This window comes from Podarcis bocagei, assembly GCF_964188305.1.
Source record: "Podarcis bocagei genome assembly, chromosome: 13".
Classification (NCBI taxonomy): domain Eukaryota; kingdom Metazoa; phylum Chordata; class Lepidosauria; order Squamata; family Lacertidae; genus Podarcis; species Podarcis bocagei.
Window position 1 is genome coordinate 25,817,853 of NC_138138.1, and position 18,525 is coordinate 25,836,377.

At 48.0% G+C, this 18,525-nt stretch overlaps 2 protein-coding genes across 18 annotated transcripts in view; one reads left to right on the forward strand and one right to left on the reverse strand.

Moving 5' to 3' along the window:
• The first annotated feature begins 20 nt into the window (after positions 1–20).
• LOC308571060 (uncharacterized protein) lies at positions 21–14,830 on the forward strand. Of its 8 annotated transcripts, none has more exons than XM_081166363.1 (7): positions 21–307; positions 2,005–2,051; positions 3,250–3,364; positions 7,264–7,380; positions 7,917–7,991; positions 9,589–9,843; positions 11,694–14,830. In XM_081166363.1, exons 4-7 carry the CDS (start codon positions 7,347–7,349, stop codon positions 13,205–13,207), a joined length of 1,878 nt encoding a protein of 625 aa, XP_081022489.1. In that variant the 5' UTR covers positions 21–307; positions 2,005–2,051; positions 3,250–3,364; positions 7,264–7,346; the 3' UTR covers positions 13,208–14,830. The 8 variants fall into 8 exon arrangements, with proteins under 8 accessions (XP_081022489.1, XP_081022490.1, XP_081022486.1 ...); XM_081166360.1 differs by lacking the exon at positions 21–307 and adding an exon at positions 477–494; XM_081166362.1 differs by lacking the exon at positions 21–307 and adding an exon at positions 848–1,246.
• The window catches only part of LOC308571161 (corticotropin-releasing factor receptor 1), a 74,966-nt gene continuing 69,856 nt past the window's right edge, over positions 13,416–18,525 (reverse strand). For all 10 annotated transcript variants that reach the window (XM_081166637.1, XM_081166641.1, XM_081166636.1 and 7 more), the window contains one exon: positions 13,416–17,864. In XM_081166637.1, the coding sequence (XP_081022763.1) occupies positions 17,724–17,864 (141 nt within the window). In that variant the 3' untranslated portion in view covers positions 13,416–17,723. The remainder of the gene's footprint in view (positions 17,865–18,525) is intronic.

An 18,525-nucleotide genomic window follows, 5' to 3' on the forward strand; every position in this document is an offset into this window, starting at 1 on the left:
CCACTGCGCGCGAGGCGCCACTATCGAGCAACCGCCTCCCGAGTCCCGAGAGACGGCCGCGCGGGGCTGGGCGGGCTCGCTTCTCCTTTTTTCTCTCACATGGGAGCCCCCCGGCCAACTCCGCTTCCAGAGGGGCTTCACACCCTCAAGAAAGTGCGCCTACGAAGGGGGTCCCCTCAGCCTTCCAAGTGTGCTGACCGCACGACCCTGGAGCATCGTGTATTTTCGGAAGCAACTCTTTCAATCTCGCACTTCACTGCCTGGGGGAGATGAACGTTGGCACATTTCCTGGGGAGTAAATAAATAAGTAAATAACAACAGCAACAATTTATTATTTCTACCCCACCCATCTGGCAGGGTTTTCCCCAGCCATTCTGGGCGGCTTTCAACAGAACATTAAAAACAGAATGAAACTTCAAACATTAAACACATGAGAATGCACCTAAACACAGCCTACCATTTAGTTACCCTGCCACACATCAAATTAGTGTGAGGTAAAATAAAAACAAATACTCGATCCCTTCGACAGCAAGATATTGGTTGGCTAAGCCTGAGCCACCCCCGGCAGTTTTCTCATCTGGCTTCACTGGGAAATTCCCAGTGGCAGAAATGGGACTTGCTTTTTAACCTCCCATGCAGACCTGCCTGGTTACTAAGGTCATGAGGAGCCTGTGAAAGCTCATCTCATGGGATCAGTCGGATAGAGGGCCTTTTCTGTTTTGGTGCCCATGGTAGTGTGTGAGGCATGATGTGCCAACTAGGATGTGGTTTCTATGCATGTTGAAAACCTACCAGTTTACTGAGGCCTTTGCTGACCACTGAGGCCAGCCTTTGGTGTAATGCAGTTAAGGCTGCTGGTGTGTTTTTTGTTTGGTATTTTTTATGGATTTTACTGTAAACCGCCTTGAGATGTTTTCATAAATAGGCAGTCTATATTTTTAATAAATAAACAACCTGGCATATTAACGGAGGGCCCACCTGTTCTCCTGTGCCAACGTGCCAATGAGGCAAAACGAGAAAGCATCCAATAGGGTTCTCATTGCCACTACTGGTGTTTCATCACGTTTCTTTTCATTATTTATTGAATAAGGTGTTGGAAAACAGGTAAATAGCATCTAACAGAGACTGTAGGCCTTTCACATTCTACATGGCCATTTCAGTTTTGAGAATGGATATTATCATGTCGTTTTGTGGCATGTACTCATTTATTTTTGTCTGGGGAAACGAAGGCCAAAGCAGATGTCAGGCAAGTACCTTTGAGGAGACCACGCTACCAGCAGGCCCTTTCCCTCATTGCTCTCTCCCTCAACCCAGATGGCCGGAGGACCCAGACGACCCTGTGAGCCAGTGTAGTATATGGTCAGAGTGTTGGGCTAGGAGCTGGAATAGAAGACCAAGGTTCAAATCCCCACTCAAAGTGGCCTGGGCCTATATCTAATATATATGTTTATATCAATAGCAATTTTAATTAGGGTTGCCAGGTCAGGATTAGAAGAAGAAGAGTTTGGATTTGATATCCCGCCTTTCACTCCCTTTAAGGAGTCTCAAAGCGGCTAATATTCTCCTTTCCCTTCCTCCCCCACAACAAACACTCTGTGAGGTGAGTGGGGCTGAGAGACTTCACAGAAGTGTGACTGGCCCAAGGTCACCCAGCAGCTGCATGTGGAGGAGCGGAGACACGAACCCGGTTTCCCAGATTACATGACTACCGTTCTTAACCACTACACCACACTGGCTCCAAACTCTTTAAGATTTCAGGCCCCAAACCTGAAACTTAGGGTGATATAATGTTGGGTGGGCCCTGGAGATGGAGGTTAATTGGGAGAGGGTAGTGGCAGGATGCCCGCCCACCCTAAGTGTCTATGCTCTAATTTGCAGTCAGCTCTTGCTGAGCCGAAGCTTGCAAGCTGCCTGTAAATGTCTCCCCTACCTCCCAGACCACCTTTGCCTTATGTGATTGTCTTGTCAGAACGGTATTGCTGTAACACTCTTTTCCTCCAACAGCATGGAGCAGTGTCTCTTACACAGAGGGGAAGCATTCACCCTCACAGGTAGGGAAGCTCTCTGTTGGCAAACGCCAGGCACTCTGCTTCAACCACTGCTGGCCATAAACTCCTGAGCACTTTGGCCTTGTGGGGTCACAGCTCAGATACAGGCAGCTGAATAAGCTGCTCCTGCACACACTGAGTTCTTCTGGATATGATCACAGTCCTTGCAGTCTCTCCCTTCACTTATGGGGGTGTGCTGAGACACCAAGCACCGCTCATTCTTTTCTCTCATTGTCAAAGGCTCAGGATAAGGCATTGCTAGAGTGACTGGTTGACAGCGTCACACATCTATCTTTCCCTTTCACAAATTCCTGCATCCCGGATGCCGGTCAATAAAGTTTATGACATTGCCACACATTGTGGCTTTACTGGGAGTGGTAGATTGGGATCCCTTTGCCACACCCTTCAGGAATATTTGTATATCTGAATACCTACCAGATGGCAGAGCGCAAGTAACAGGAAGGCTGGCCAGATGTACACAGAGTACTGGACTAGATGGAGAGAAGTTACTTGCCCAAAGTCATGAACAGAGTACAAGAGGTGGGAACAGCCTCACTACATTAAAAAAACCACAAACCTCATCATGTTCCTTTCAATCAATTTTATCCTCAAACCATTAATTTTCCTCCCTGACCTGTCCAAATAATTTCCCTTTCCAAAATTATTTTTGACTCTATTTACCCCAACATGTTTCTGCCGCCTACATTACAGACCCTTTAGGTTGGCTATTATTATTTATATCATTATGAATCACTTCTTGTGAGGGACCTCAAAGCAACTGCCATTATAATGACATATATAAAACATTTTTTAAAATCCACACACACACACACACACACACACAGAGCAATTGCATGCAAAACCACATATTTAGCAGGCATTGAAAAGCCAATAGGGTAGGTTCTGTCTGATATGTGGAATGGAGCCCCTGACAGGATAGTACCTGCACTGTGCCCACTCCTACAGAACTCAGTGATATGTTTAGGTATGTGGTATGTGGAACTCAGTGGTATGTGTAGGATGAGACAATCTTTTAGGTATCCTGGTAGGTTGTATAGGGTTTTGTACACCAATACCGGCATCTTGAACCTAGCCTAGTAGGTCATTGGCAGGCAGTGCAATTCCTTCAGCAGCGGCCTAATGTGATGGTGACGTAGGCTCAAAGTCAGTACGTACAGTGTTCGTATTTTCATTCCTTCAGGAGGTTTTGAGCTGAAGCTGCCAGGTGTCTATGAGACTCCATAGAAACTGAAAGTGAGGAGTCATCACTGTCTCATGACCATCCCTGGCCGGTTGCCTCCACGTTGGGAAGACAGGTATGCAATGCTACCCGCCCCTCCTGCTCTGCCACTGTACCCTGGTACCCCTGTCCTATTAACAATAGCCTTTAAAAATAAATAAATAAAGTTTTATTGAAGCATAATGACCATTACCGACAACGTAAAAGTACAATATCAGAGTATGACACCATAACATATATAAGAAAAGAGGCCCGGAGTAGTAACACACTAATATAAACCAAGTCATCCATTTTTCCTGAGCTGGTGTAGATGGTGCACTTGGCCATCTATGTCCAAAGCATAAGAAATAAAACCCTGTCAGATGACGTAGAAGCATTCTGGGTCTCCAATCCCTCTGGAGACCTGCAATTGGTGTGTTATTTTTTTCCACAATAGCCAAAGTCCATAGGTTCTTATACCACAAAGAGAAATGTAGATTCCACCCCCCCTTACAAAGTTTTCCATTGCTGGGCTGTTGAAATCCCAGCAGCAGCTAGCATGGATGTCAAAGGTTCTTTAGAGTGCCAAGCTTTTGTGATATCAGTCCGCATATTCAGTGATGACAGTTGTGGAGAAACGTGAACAGGTAGAATCATAGCATCGTAGAGTTGGACGGGACCCTGAGGATCATCTAGTCCAACCCCTGCAATGTGGGACTATGCAGCTGCCCCATATGGGGATTGAACCTGCAGCCTTGGCGTTGTCAGCACCATGCTCCTAACCAGCTGATAAGCTATCCAGTAAGTTAACTATTTTGGATATTTCTTGATAAACTTGGAAACAGAATAATGAGAAATTCCTACCAAAGATGGGGGACTGTCCTTTAACAATAATATTTCGTATACTTTCATACTTTATATGTTAAATTCGAGCCATTGTATGTCTTAAAACAACAGCACGTATGTACGGCCTAAATAGGGTTTGATCAATACTGTACTGGGTTTGTTTTTGTGGAGGATATATTTGTTTTTTTACCGAAGTAGAAGGATTAAGCGGCTACAGCACGGCTCCTGATCACTCGGATCCACATGTTGCATTGAGTCTGATCTATACAGTATGTGGAACACAAAATGACTTGGTAGAATCCTTAACCCACCAGTTTCCAAAAGAAGGACAGAAACTTTGAGAAGCAGGAAGAGAGAGCGCCGGCCACCGAGTCCCTTATGCAGGAGAGAGACCCCATCAGCCACAAGAGGGCCTGCTTAGCTGCCGAAGGAGAAAGGGGAGGTCTTTCTCTCTTTATTCTTTTCTCTAGCCAGGATGTGGAATTGAGCTTCCTGGATTTTGCAGCTTGCAGCTGCTTCCCCTAAGACCCCCCCCCCTCTCATCCCAGCTCCCTGCAAGGGGGCGAGGATTTCTCTGTAATCGGCCTTCACCATTCTCAGGCAGGCCGCACGTTGCAGTCCCTGGCTAGGTGCAGGTAAATGATCGGGGGTGGGGTGCAAAAGATCAACCCGGCCTTTTCGATCTCCTCTGCCCCCACCCTCCCGTCGCCGCCTTTGCAAGGTCCGATTCACAAGGAGGAAACAATGGAGGCTGTGCAGGACATAGATGGACCCCGAGGTGGAGGGTGCGGGGTGGTAACAGCATTTCGATGCAGCCGTTTCCCCCTTTGCTGCCTGGACTTAAGACATTGCACGAAGATCCTGGACTTAGAAGGGCGGGGGGCGATGTTTCATGCAGTGTGGGAAAGAGTCAGCTTGAAGGGTGGCAAGGAGGGCCCAGTTCATTGCGATTGCCTTTTGTAACCTTTGCACCCATTTGCCCATGTCCCCCTTACTCAATTTTCAAAAGATGCTACCTCCCAACAAAGTACGTCCCTCCCCATAATTTACGGCTTCTTTCCCTCTCTCCGGCTCCCACCGCGCCCCCAGGAATTGCCCCGATTCCTCCGTAACACCCCCACAGCTTTTTGCATGGACTTCTTCTCATAGTGAGGTAGTTTTGTTTCCACGCTGCATTTTTTAAATTATTTTTTAAGTATCCGTAGAGAGTTGGAAGATATTTAACACTAGCTTGGGCCCTTTGGGATAACGCTCCATGCAGTCGAGTAAGTGGTTTATAATCCACGAAAGCTTGTGTTACCGTAATATAATTGTTTTGCCTTTAGGATGCAACAGGATTTATATTTGCCACAACAAACTCTGCTGCCCCTCTGGCATTTGCTCATATTTTGTCCTTTGTACGTGCATGTGTTTTTTCACCACCAGACAAGCCAACTGGACTGGAGGGGATTTTGAACCATGATCTAAAAAATATAACTAAACAAACAGTTTTGGGGACACAAAGTACTAACAGTACAGAGAAATGAAGAGCTGTTTTGTACATTACACAGAAATCCAGGTTTCCAACCCCCTCCCCCAGAGGGAGCTGTGGCCAGTCCAAGCTTTTCAACAACAAGGTGTGATGTGTGTGTTTTTAAATAGTTGTTCATCACATTCACACTTTCGGTTTTTCGATGTATACTTGAGGGTGGTTTTTTTTAAGGTATATACCTAAAAACCACAGGGTTGTATCCTGTTTTAGTCATACTCAGAGCAGACCCATAAAAATTAATTGACATGATTTAGTCCATTAATTGTGGAATTATGTAAACAAAACCTGGTTGGATATAATGTTCAAAGTGGCCCAGGTTTCTTTACAGGCATTTTTTTTACAAGTGTAAACAATGGAGAACAAGTCTTAGGTAACCAACTTATTCCCTGCAATTACTTTGTGTCTTATTTCAACGTTCCCTTGGTTTGATTTTCTAAGGACTAATAATCTGTAGCGATATATGGACATGTTCATGGTTCAGCTACCTTACAGTCTGGTGCAGCCATAGACAACACAGACTTTTGTAGTGTTTGACTGCTGTACAGTGAGATAGTGCCCTGTGTATATAACAAAGAGCATCTAACCACATGTGGGTGTGTCAAATGTGCAATCACATCACAAAGTGTAACATGCTCTTCCCATTCCTTCCTCAAGGATGCCACAATACAAGTTGTATAATAATAGCTTGTTGATTAGTTGGTTCAGTTCCATTCCCATTTTAAAATCTCTTGGTGTATTGTATGGTGTACACACCTCAGTAAACGTCACCGGTTTCCCATGCTGAGCAGCCATTTATTTGAATTTATATCTCTACCCTTGTCCACCAGCTCAGTGGATCCCCATAAACAAGCTGTTACCTCTCAGCCTCAGTCCTTCCCTCAGCCCATCTGCAACATGGGGATAACGAAGCTGATCTTATATTACCGGATTGTTATGTGGATTACCAAGAGGTTAATGAAGTGCTCTGAAAACTCTTCAGGGGCCATTTAAATGGTATAGTGATTATAAAAAGAAAAACCTAAAAGCCACAGAGTAGCTTAGAAACGCTGTGCAAATATGCTCTGCCAGTCCAACAAAATTAAAAATATAATTGTTCAAATGAATAAACAGGCCTTAAACCTGGGGACAGAAATAAGACATGGCTGAATCCAGTGTTAGTCATACTTAGAATAGATTGCTAAGTGGTGCCCATTCATTTCAACGGGTCTAGTCTTGAGTTCAATTAACATTGGAGTTTCTTCTTGGTGGGCCTCCCTGGGAATGCTATTCCATAATTATGACTCCTCTCTTGAGAAAGCCTGGCACCAAGCAGCCATAGAATTCACCTCCCTAGAGGAAAGCACCCACAATAGGGCCCTTCCAGCATATCCCAGATAATGTACAGAAGGATGCAATCCCAAAGTTTTGCAAGGCCCAAGCCACTTCATCAGACCTGTCCCCATCTCATAATACGACAGTTTGCCCCTCTCACAACATCATTTTCTCTTTCTGCCCCACCTGCTCCCTCCAATGTCACCCCATTGCTACATGGATATGACTATCAAAAACACTGGGTTGCCGTAGAACGGTTTCTACAGCGTGACGTGGCACAAACGCCTTCAGTTCTTTTTTTTATTTAGGTGTTTGTCGGGAGCCTCCTTTGCCAAGAGAAAGAAGAAGGACTCCAGGCATTTCTGGCGAGAGAGTACCCGTGTGTGCCGAGATGCAGGAGAGCTATGAAACAGTGATCTCGCTGGGTAAGGGATCCCACTGCTTAAAATGTCTGTGCCGCCGGACTTGAACTCGAACCTTATCTACCCAGAACTAAAAATAGCTCTGTGGCATCTCAAGTGATCACATGGAAATTGTGTCGTGATGCCAGTTTGCCTCAATCACTGACTTTACCTCCAGTGGCGCCCTCTTCCCTTGTCTCCCAAGACAGATGAACGCCAACAAAATAGTGGGGACCACACGTTGGTTTATATACATTTTTTTGTGGTGGGAAAGAGCTGCTGATTTTTAAGGCCATATACACGTCAATACATTCTCCCCTATATAGCAGGGTTTCCCAAACTTGAGTCTCCAGCTGTTTTTGGACTACAACTCCCATTATCCCTAGCTAGCAGGACCAGTGGTCAGGGATGATAGGAATTGTAGTTTCAAAATAGCCAGAGACCCAAGTTTGGGAAACCCTGCTATATAGCATCCAAAGACCACTGCCTAGCCAAACATTTTATCCTCCAGAAGTATCTTGTTTGGCTTATCAACCTGTTTTCTGCTCCTCTCCTCTTAGCGGAAGAAATTGCCATTAGCTGGCCCCGTATAACTGCTTTCACAGAGACCCGAGGGCGCCGAGGTTTGGCTCCTGGTAAGTCCTTTATTTGAGAGGATTTTAAGAAATTGTGTGTGGTGACAGAGTGGGCTACAAATCCTTCCTCTGTTCAACTACCTAAAAGAGTGGAACTCATTTCTCCCTTGTGAGCTGTAAGCCTTCCCTTCTCAAACTGCCCTGAAAAGGAAACTAGAATTGGCTCCCATGTTGCAGGGCAGCAGAAACTTATGGTCGCAACCTTCTGAGGGCCACATGCCGGTAGTGGGTGGGGGCCAGGCAGAAGCGGACAGAGCGGCGGACATGACTCTTACCTTTGTGTGCAGCAGGCGATGCAGAAATCAGGAGTTTATACACGCACACCCCACACCCATCTCTCCATCCAGGCAAACAAGAGTTGTTATTAAAGGTCAAGGGCACATTCCAGCCAGGCAAAAGCTTTGAAAGAGGACAGGTGTGCAGCCTGGGAAGAGGTAGTGTGGCCTGAGGAAATTCCTGAAGGCCCAGCTAGAGCTGAAGGGCCCTGGTGTTCCCCACCTGTGTTCTGCTGTATGAATTTCTTCCGATCATGGTCCTAAATATTTCAATTTGTCAATAGTTGTAGACAGTGTTTGATATTAGCCAGGCTAGCGGCCAAGTGAAGATGCCTGGGTGCCAGGATGGTGCCTGACATCTCCACCATCTGGAGGTGCGTGCCTGGGGATCATTGGATCTGGACTGTTTTCACAGACTAGTACCCCATCCTGTTATATTTTATCTGCACAATCAGAATGAATTTCAGGAACCAAAATGCTTTTTCTGTGCCGCCTGAGCAGGAGCAGTGACCAACATTACAGTTAACCGCTTTAGCTTATCTTCACTTACCCCACTCCCACCGCCCTGCTCACAGTTGTGAAGAATATTCTTATGTTATGAATGGTCCATGTCACCGTTAAGAAAAAGAGGTAGGGGCAGGAATGTATGTGGACTTTCCTTCTTTTAAGTTCTCAAAGTTCGTAATCTAGCTCAAGGTTGTCATCTGAACTAGCCAGATGTTTAAGTGATAATCACAGCCAGTCAATCCTTTGGAAAAATAAGACTTTAGAGCCGTCTTGCCCCAAAATGACAACTAGACATTCCATTTTGGCGACTGTAACCTTGGTTTATTTGAGTTTATTTATTTGAGTTTCTAACACTGATTGCAGAAAGGATGGAACCTCATTTACAAACTGTTGGGTACTCTGACTCAGGTGGTGACAAGCTCTCACAGCAAAGTCTGCTGTTCCTTTTGTAACCTCCCCACCCCCAAGCGAGAGCAGAGCCTCTGAGCTGCTTGGCTAAACCATCAAATTCTCCCTTTACCATCCTCACTCTCTCCTGATTGGCTGTGTCTCCTCTCTGCCGCGAACGGCTCTGGGTCTCCAGGATGACAACCCAACAGCCTGTCCCATCGCAGCAATCCTGGAGCAGACAAAGACAGCCATCTTGTCTTAACTCGCGCCATTTGTCCCAAGGGCACAATCCTCCTGCAGTGTTTCGCAGGCCTTGCCCCCGTGTAAATTAGCTCACGCCTAGAATAGGCAACAGGGCTCCTAGGGCCCTCTGTTCACAGCGGAGTCTGGCATTCCTTTCACTTTGTTTCTCTCCCTCTTCCCAGGGCTAGAAATGGAACCTGAGCAGGGGCAATTGGCACCTCTGCAGGGGCAGGCGGCAGCAGCAGCGGCAGCAGCAGCTACAGCCGGCTCGAGTGAAGAAGGGATCCTGCCGGACTTCCGGAGGCAGCTCGGGGTGATCCTGCAGACTGTTGGCAAGGCACAAGTGGAGAAGATGTTGAGGGAGCTGGTGAAGGAGCAGGAGCAGCAGGGAAGAGTCAGGCGGCGCAAAAGGGTGACCCGTAGCCCCCGCCTTGGAGGTAAGGGCATCAGCTGGGGCAAGTGGAGCTCTCAGGCCTGGCCACCTTGCTTTGGGCAGCTGAAAAGGTGTGGCAGGCAGGATTGAGCATTGCAGCAATCAGACACTACCATTTAATTCTTAACTGTTTTTAAGATCTGCGGTCAAGGATTTGCCTGCTTTTATTTCAAACCACAATGTGATATTCAGGGCCACCCTCCTGACCCCTCCAGTCATCTTGGCCTCCCTGGCTTACATAGTCTTCAGGCTTCTTCTCTTTCTCTCTGCCTTCCTACTAAATGCTCGAAACCCTCTGCCATCGTGTACAGTGTGAGCTTTTTCTGGCTTAGCCTTTATCCTTGGACACCCATCCTTCCACTCCCTGCCACCTAAACCCTTCTTTTCTGCATAGCATCTCGGCCCCCAAATAAAACTTAGTCGTACCTTGGAAGTCGAATGGAATCCGTTCTGGAAAGTCCATTCGACTTCCAAAACATTCAGAAACCAAAGGACGGCTTCTGATTGGCTGCAGGAAGCCCATGCAGCCAATTGGAAGCCACGGAAGCCCGTCAGATGTTCGGCTTCCAAAAATAGTTCGCAAACCGGAACAGTCACTTCTGGGTTTGTGGCATTTGGGAGCTAGAACATTTGAGAACTAAGCTGTTCGAAAACCAAGGTACAACTGTAGTGGAAAACTTCCAGATATATTCAGATTCACCAAATTTACTGCAAATGTGTTTACTTTTAACCTACCTTGGGGTCAAATTTTGATTTGGTTTGTTTTTAAGCAAACAAACAGAATCCCAACAATAATTCAGAACAAAAATATCACTGATTCCTGTCTTCTCCTGCAGTGTGGGGAGAAGGAGGAAAAATGCCTTTATTGATAGCGCTTTGGGCCCTGAGGGGTATGGACACCCATGCGAAAGTTGCAGTTAATGTTAAATGCAGTTTAAAGGGCTGGTTTTAACTTATGGGGTCTAAATGATGTGAGTCCAATGTACCAACTGCCTCCACACATTCCTAAGGAGCTGTCTTATACCAAGCCAAACCATTTAACCCACATCTCTGCTAGGAGGGGGAACCTCAGGCCATGGGAACAAATGCAGCCCTACAGACCTATCTGGCCCAAAGGACTCTCCTCAGACCCCACCCCTCTTCCCCCTGGGATGCCCCCACACGTCACCAGCCCTGCTTTTCACCCTCCGTGAGAGTGTTTGCCTGGCTAGAAAGTATCCTTGAACTCTAATAACGAAGGATAGAGCAGGGTGTGATGTTTGTGGAAAGAAGGCTATTATTACTATAATTTATCACCTGCCTTTCACCCTAAGGTCCCAGGGCAGGTTACAATTGAAATACAATATTAAAAACTGTTCAAAACTCTTACCTTCCCGGAAGTAATGTAGGTCCTAAAAACAGGCATCTCAAGTGTCGGAAGCCAGGGTACAGAGGTACTTACTTGCTGTACAAGTAAGTGTAAAATCAGTGTTTGTTGCTCTGTCTCGTTTTTCTCTGGCCCAGACAACCACTGTCAACTGGCCCCTGTAGGCTTCCCTAGAAGGGAAAATGGCCCTCAGGGTGAAAAGGGTTCCCTACCCCTGGTCCAGCCTGTCTTTTGTTGGTGCCAGGTTTTCAGGGTCTCTTCTGGACATCTTTATTACCCATGATATTTTGATGGAGGGCTTTTACATGGGCCCTTTTACATGCAAAGCATCCACTCTGCTGCAGAGCCTCTGACGCAGCACACTCTGCAAACTGACCACGAGCACCTTCTCAGGAATATGGAAGAGTGAGTTCAGCTCCCCCTTGTAGACATTATTGTGTTCTCCCCCCGCCCCAAGGTGCAGAAATTTATCCACCTTTCTGTCTCAGCAGGTGATGAAGCAGGTGGGCAGAACAACTCAGAGGGCTCACATGCTGGAACGTTGGAAGCACCCACCATCTTGTCTAGAAAGCCAGTTGCGAATGAGCTGCAGGTGCCCCTCCTGTGCCCAGGGCTGGTGGCAGGCCAAAAGCAACCCATTTCAGGGAAGATTTTTCATGGGGACGCCAGAGGGTGTAAGAACAGCCTTGTCCACCAGCAGAGCCCTCTGGGAACGAGATGGGGGGCAGGCCTTGAGCCCCGGGAGAGCGTTGGCTGCAGCCCACTCCACAGTATGAGCCGGGACTCCCAGGATGCCGCGAGACTCTGGCCGCCTTTTGGCGAAAGAGCCCAGTTCTTCTCGGCGTGGCAGAAACCACGCTTCACCCAGAGACGCCGGCGCCCGCCTGCAGGAGAGAAACCCCACCGCTGCGGGCCATGCAGGAGGACCATTGTCGTCCCGCCACAGAGCTCCAGCTCACCTCCAAATTCCGCCTTGGCTCCTGTCCTGGATTCTGCCTCCGCCTCTTCTCTTGCCTTGCCTCTGAACTCTGTAGGGGCAGCAACTACCCAGCTGCCAGGCGGGAACTCTGTTTCAGCCCAGCCCCGGAAACCCCACGGCTGCGAGGAGTGTGGCAAGCGGTTCCGAATCCTTGCCAACTTAGAGCGGCACCAGCAGCGCCACGCAGTGGAAAAGCCTCACCAGTGCCGTGACTGCGGGCGCCGTTTCCGCTGGGGCTGCCACCTGGAGCGCCACCGGCGGTCACGCCGCTGCGTGGAGTGTGGTGGGGGGCTGGCCACGCCACCTCCACCCCCGTCCCCGCCCCCGGAACCCGACCGGCCCTATTCCTGCAGCGAATGCGGGAGGCGGTTCACCCAGCGCTCGGCGCTCAGCAAGCACCGGCGGCTGCACTCGGGGGAGCGGCCTTATGGCTGCGGAGAGTGCGGCAAGCGCTTCCTGCAGCGCTCCGACCTCACCATCCATGTGCGCTCACATTCCGGGGAGCAGCCCTACGTGTGCACGGAGTGCGGCCGCCGCTTCAGCGTCAGCTCGAACCTCAGCAAGCACAGGCGCATGCACCGCGGGGAGCGCCCCCACGCCTGCTCGGTCTGTGCCAAGCGCTTCCTGCAGCGCTCCGAGCTCCTCATCCACCAGCGTGCTCACACCGGGGAGCGCCCCTACCCCTGCACAGCCTGCGGGAAGCGCTTTGCTCGCCGGGCGCACCTCAAACGCCACCAGCGCACTCACGGCAGCGTGCCTGCCGCAACCACTGCCTCTCGTCACCAGAGTGCCCGTCTGCTGGCCCCCTCCGCAGCAGATACCACACCCCTTCTTGAACACGAAGGGGCGCCCGATGCCCTGGAGTCACGCCCCTGCTCCAACACACATGCTGCGGGCCCACGCCCACCAGCATCCGAGCCTGTCTTTTCAGCAGGCCGAAGTCCTGTGGGTGCTGCTTCGCTGGGCCTTCCCTGGGCCGTGACCTCCTCCGCCCGCCTCCCCTTCTGTTCCAGTTCTCTTTGATTTTGCTGTAGCTTTCCTGTATCCCTGCCCTTTGTCACTCCCTCGTGACCAGCAGGCTCCTCGGTTGAACCTCAGAGGCCCAGCTCTGGGTAGATGCAGTAGGGGCAGACCAGTTTCCAAAGGAGCAGGGGAGGCAGCAGGCAGTAGCTCGTATTTTTGGACCCAGCCCTTGTTTGCTAGGAAGCCTGGTGGTTTTCTTTTGCTTTCCCCCCCCCTCCTTGGAGCCTGCTAAGTTCTGCGTAGGGCCCCGATTCTGTGGGTGAGATGGAGGGAGTAAGGTGGGCATTCCAAGACCTTGGATGAGATGTCAGCTGCGTTCCCTGGACTTTTGACTGGGCTCTTTAGCACCAATCAGTGTGACCCTGTTGGGCACATTATTTAAAGTCTGTGGGAGAGGGGTTAGGTAGGCTACCTTTGTGGATTTGGGGAGGGAAGTACCCCAGGTTGATCGCAGCTAACCATTGCAAGCCGTCATTGTTGCTTGTGAGACACAGTAGGATCACCGGCATGCACTTCTGAGACAAACATGCACGGATACTTGCTCTCCTGACATCATACAAGCACATGGTCACCTATCCTCCCCGCCACCCCACCCCACCCCTATAATTTTGTAAATGTCATTAAGGCTCCTCCTGACACTCTAACCCTGGGTCTTCTTGGCTGACTGTCTCTCTTGACCAGACTGCCTTTGTTTCTTTTTGCGGGAAGAAAAGCTCAACAAGGCTTCTCCCAAGTGCTTGGCCCCAGTTCCCGAGACAAGATGGCACTCTTGGCCATGCTGTTGAGTCCCTCTCACAGAAAAAAAAAACGCTGACTGTGGCATAATCTGGGAAGTGGGTTGTGTGTGCAGCTTGTGGGACCCAACACAGCTCGTGCTTCTCTCTTCTGCCTGCAAAGAAGTTTCATGGCAAGGCCCAAGCCCTGGAAGATCTGGGACCACAGTGCAAGAAACAAGCCAAAAAGCAAGGAGGAAGTTCACTGATTCTTCAGAGCAGTTCAGAAGCAGAGAAATGGTCCATTGAGTTGTGTCAGGATTTGAACTCGGTTGCTGCTTGTTGAATATGGGACAAAATGGCTGGTGCCTTCAAAAGGGGCTATAGTGCTTCCTTCACCATTAGCTCCCAAGAAAGCAGGCTGACGGAGGAGGAGAAGCAGGAGGCATGTGCTTTGATCAGAATTGTGGACTAGAACAATGGCGGAGTTGGGGGTGGGTGGGGAGTCTGGTTTTTACAGCCTCATATGTTTTCCAGCTCTAGTGAGAATGGTAAAGTCGCTGCTGAGTTGGGCTCAACCCCACGTGGCCTGTACCACTCTCTAGGACTGTTTCCAGCTCTATGGTAGTTTACCAGACCAGTGTTACTTCTCCAGTTGCTTGTACATTCCTGGTACCTTTTGGACTGGTGTTTCATGGCTAGGGGTGGGATCAGAGGGCTCTAGAGTAGGGAGGGGTTAATAATAACTGATTTAGGACTAATACAGTAGAACTTTGTTTTATCAAATCTTAGCATGGAGTGTCTTTAACCAACACAGAAAAACGATGAATCCAAAACTGTAGATGTAAATGAATCCAATAGAGTATTTTGCAACTCCCTTCCCCCAAAGAAGATATTTTGCACCTCTCAAGACTTAAATGTGAATTTTGTACAAGTATTTCGGGTTTGGTGAGGACAGATCCTCAGAACCCGGGTTTTGCTAGGTTCAAGGCCATTTGCCTCCATTTGACAAGTGTCTGGATGTGGGAAAATCTGTCACTTTTTGAATTTGTGCAATTTTCATTCTTTTTTTTGAGGGGGGGTGTCAAAGTTGTCATTACAGTTGCAGCTGTAATGCACATCTTCTGCCACTTTATGACCTATGTGTGTTTTAAAAACATGAACAGGGAAACAAGTGGTCCTAAGCACAGCTGCAAGAATGGCTTTGCTAGCTTGATAAAAAGTGAAAAATTGGGTTCTGTTCACGTACCTTGGATTCCATTGCTTTGGAAGAGTTTAAAATGTTAGGCCTCAAACCGTAACCCCACTTATCAGGGAGTAATCCCCAGTGGATCCAAATAGGAGTTTCTGAGTAGGTCTGCACCAATTAGCTAAAGCCATTCTGATTGGCTCAATTCTCTCTCCTGTCCTTTAACTGGTCTACAAAAGTGGGGAAATGCTGTGACAGAGCATTGACAGACATTTGCATTTTAGTGTGAACTGTCAGATATGGCAAAAAAGTGGTGCTCATCAAGCTAGGCTTTGCAGGGTTCTTGGGGAGGGAAAAGCATTTTTAGCCATGGAGAGGGAGAAGACCTCCAACAGTTGGAACTGTGTGTATGTACAGGAACAATGATTCTTTTTAAGATACTGGGTGTGGGTCATTCTTCACGGCCCTTCTTAACATATTCACACAAGGCTTTGCTGCTGCAAGGCTGTTAGCCCATAGGTATTGCCAAAGGAGTTTTACATTCAGTTGGGATGGTACTTGAATGGTTTGATAAAGTCATAGAAACATTCCAGGTCCAAACAACTTGTGGCTACCAAGCTGAACCTAGTTCATTAGTGACATGGTGAAAGAACCTGAAAGGGGAGGGGAGGAGGAGAAACCCAAGGCTTGGGTCCATTGATTTCAGTGCGACTAAAACATGACTTAAGTTAGGATCCAAGCTGGTTTTGCAATCACAGGCACCAAAAACAGTTTAGTGATTTGCTGGTAGGTTGCAATTTAGACTTGGTGAGTCGTACGTTACGCAGGCCTGTTTTAAACTTAATAGAGTTGGGTGATACAGAGTGGGTATTCTTGCCAGCCACCTAGAAGAGTCTAGATAGGTAATGGACCATTGATGCAGGGATTCAGTATCAATTCCTGATAGCACCAAGGCTTCATTTGCACATACTCCTCCCTTCCAAGTTACTAACAAATAACTAGGCTATTTCTAAAGGCTGATTTGGGCACTTCACTGGTAAGGGTACTTAGTACAGTCACCAAGATAAACCACCCTAGCAAATACATCCCACAAAAGGCATGAGTAGATCTAGGGTTTGACCAGTGAGCCTCAACTGAAATGTTTGTGATGAATCCATTGTCTCTCCAATGTGGAACTTGGCATGAGACCATATGTTGTGTTCAAAATAAGATTCCAACATCAAGTAAACCCAAATTTTGCAACAACCTGAATTCTCAGGCGCCGTGACCTGTATGAGCTATACAAATTGGCCTATATTTTGTTAACCGTGGGAAAGGCGTACAAAGCATTTCCTCCTCAGCACAGGAATTCTTTTCAGGCTCCCTGGCTTCTGAGATCTCACCTGGTTCGTATATCATGCTCATTTATTTTCAGATCTATCTCGACATGTATAAGGGCTAGAAGCTTGCTTTTAAAACTCAAAACTAACAAAAAGCTGAGATTTTCAGGCTGCTGGATTTTGTGTCCAGTGCTGTTTCATATACACGTGTGTGTGGTGCTTATTACAGAATATGCAGAGGCCTTGCTCGGTTCCCTTGGGTTGGAGAAAGGGCCTGACTCAGAGCAATTCTCCAACATAAAATTCTTAAAAAACAGAAAAGTGCAAGAAGGGACTGGGATGGTGGTGGTCTTTATTCAGAGATATCAAAACAAATGCATGAATACCCTCATTCCACTTTGGGGCTCAAGGGGGCTTCCCATGGGCATAAGTTTGGTGCAAACTAAAACAACTATTCAGCAGACTACGGAAATACTGGGTTGGTTGCCTTGCTGACGTCAGAGGATTTACAAGGCATCAGCTCCTGTTTTGGCGGCTGCTGCAGCAGCAGCTGGAATGAGGAAGAACACTGGAATGGCACTGTTGGCTCCCGCTCAGCATTCTCACAAATGGTTAAAAGAGATGTCCGAAGGAAGGTGACAAGCAGGTGTGATGGGGATGTCCACCTGCTCTTTTCAATCCCCAGGATCAGGTAGTCGGCAGCCCTGAATTCAGAGTTTGTGCTTTTGGCTCTTTTTTGGCTATTAGCCACATATGTATCCTTCCTGAACCATTCAGATCCTGTAAAATATGTCAGTGGCCAACTCGGCATCTTGTAGCTAGGGAGTTCCTAAAAAGAACCTCTTCCTTTGGTTTTGCTTATCTATCAACTCCAGTGGAGGGTTTTGTTTGTTTTTTAGTTGGAAGTGAACCACCCACCCCTCTGCTCTTTCCACAGCACTTGTGTGATTTCATAACCCTTTCCCCGATCTGTTAGCGAATTGACCAAAGAGCTCCAGACAGCATGGGAAAGTGAAGTAAGCCACACCTTCGAAGAACGGGATGTTGGGGCTGTTGCCTCCGAATTCCTGTCGCTTAAGAGCCACCAGAACCTCCCGAGACTTGCAATTCTAGCCACGTAGAACATGAGGCTTCAGCCAACAGAATGCAGGCGACAATCTCCGGGGACTTTTCTGAGCCGGAACTCCGGAGGGGGAGGCAACAAAAATCCTGTCTTTTGCAGTTGGCAAGTCATGTCCTGTCCTGTCCCACAACTTCAGCAAAAGGTATTGGCCCCACGGTTCAGAGCAGCAGCCTCAGAGAGCCGTCGACTGCTTGATGCTATGGAAGCTGACGCGCGTTGGGGAGGTGGGGATGGACATGGCCCTGGCGACCCTGGCTCGGATGGAGTGCTTGTCCTGCCACCGGTGCCATCTCTTCCGGACTGCAGAACGAACCTGGGGAGACAAGCCACAAATACCCATAAATGTACTGTAAATAAAGGGGTAATCTGCCAATTAAAAAGGGGTGGCAGATTTAATGGAGAACAAGGCTTGTGAAGGGATGGGGGAGGGACCAGCAGCAGCCTTTCAGGTGCTGCTGGACTACAACTCCCATCATCCCTGTCCATTTGGCTGTGGCTGATGGGAGTTTGAGTTCCAAGTACATCTACAGGAAAGCTTCAGCAGGTGGAAGAACTTTGGGGTTTTGTTCCCGGCGGTAGAAAATATCCTTTCCCAAAGTTATTCACAGCATAGGGGTGCCTCTGTGAATCTGTAGGACTAGCAGCCTTCTTGTACTTTATATTAGTAGGCTACTGGTGAGTTAATCAGGACTAATGGCCACCTCTGATTCCATAGGGTTGCCAAGGATGAATATGTAAAAAATAAAATAAAAAATCCTTTAAAAATGTGAGTGTCACCATGCAGTGTAAAATCTTAACTTTCCTGGAGCTATTCCACCTGATCCTACATGCAGCAAGAGAGGGGGCAACATAAAATTCTTCAATTTGAAATGGATTGGTCATAGAAAAATTGCTCAAAGGGAGAGACATTGTAGCATGGTCATTTCCCTGAGCTGTCCCCTGCAGGGATGTTTTGACAAAGAGGCAGTTTGTAC

What these genes read in the sequence shown, in the direction of transcription:
- LOC308571060 (XM_081166357.1), top strand. Translation starts at nt 5,636, where the DNA reads ATGAAGAGCTGTTTTGTACATTACACAGAAATCCAGGTTTCCAACCCC. An exon ending in CCAAGCTTTTCAACAACAAG is followed by an intron (nt 5,730 to 7,263) that starts GTGTGATGTGTG and finishes TTTTTTATTTAG; the next exon opens with GTGTTTGTCGGGAGCCTCCT. An exon ending in TGAAACAGTGATCTCGCTGG is followed by an intron (nt 7,381 to 7,916) that starts GTAAGGGATCCC and finishes CTCTCCTCTTAG; the next exon opens with CGGAAGAAATTGCCATTAGC.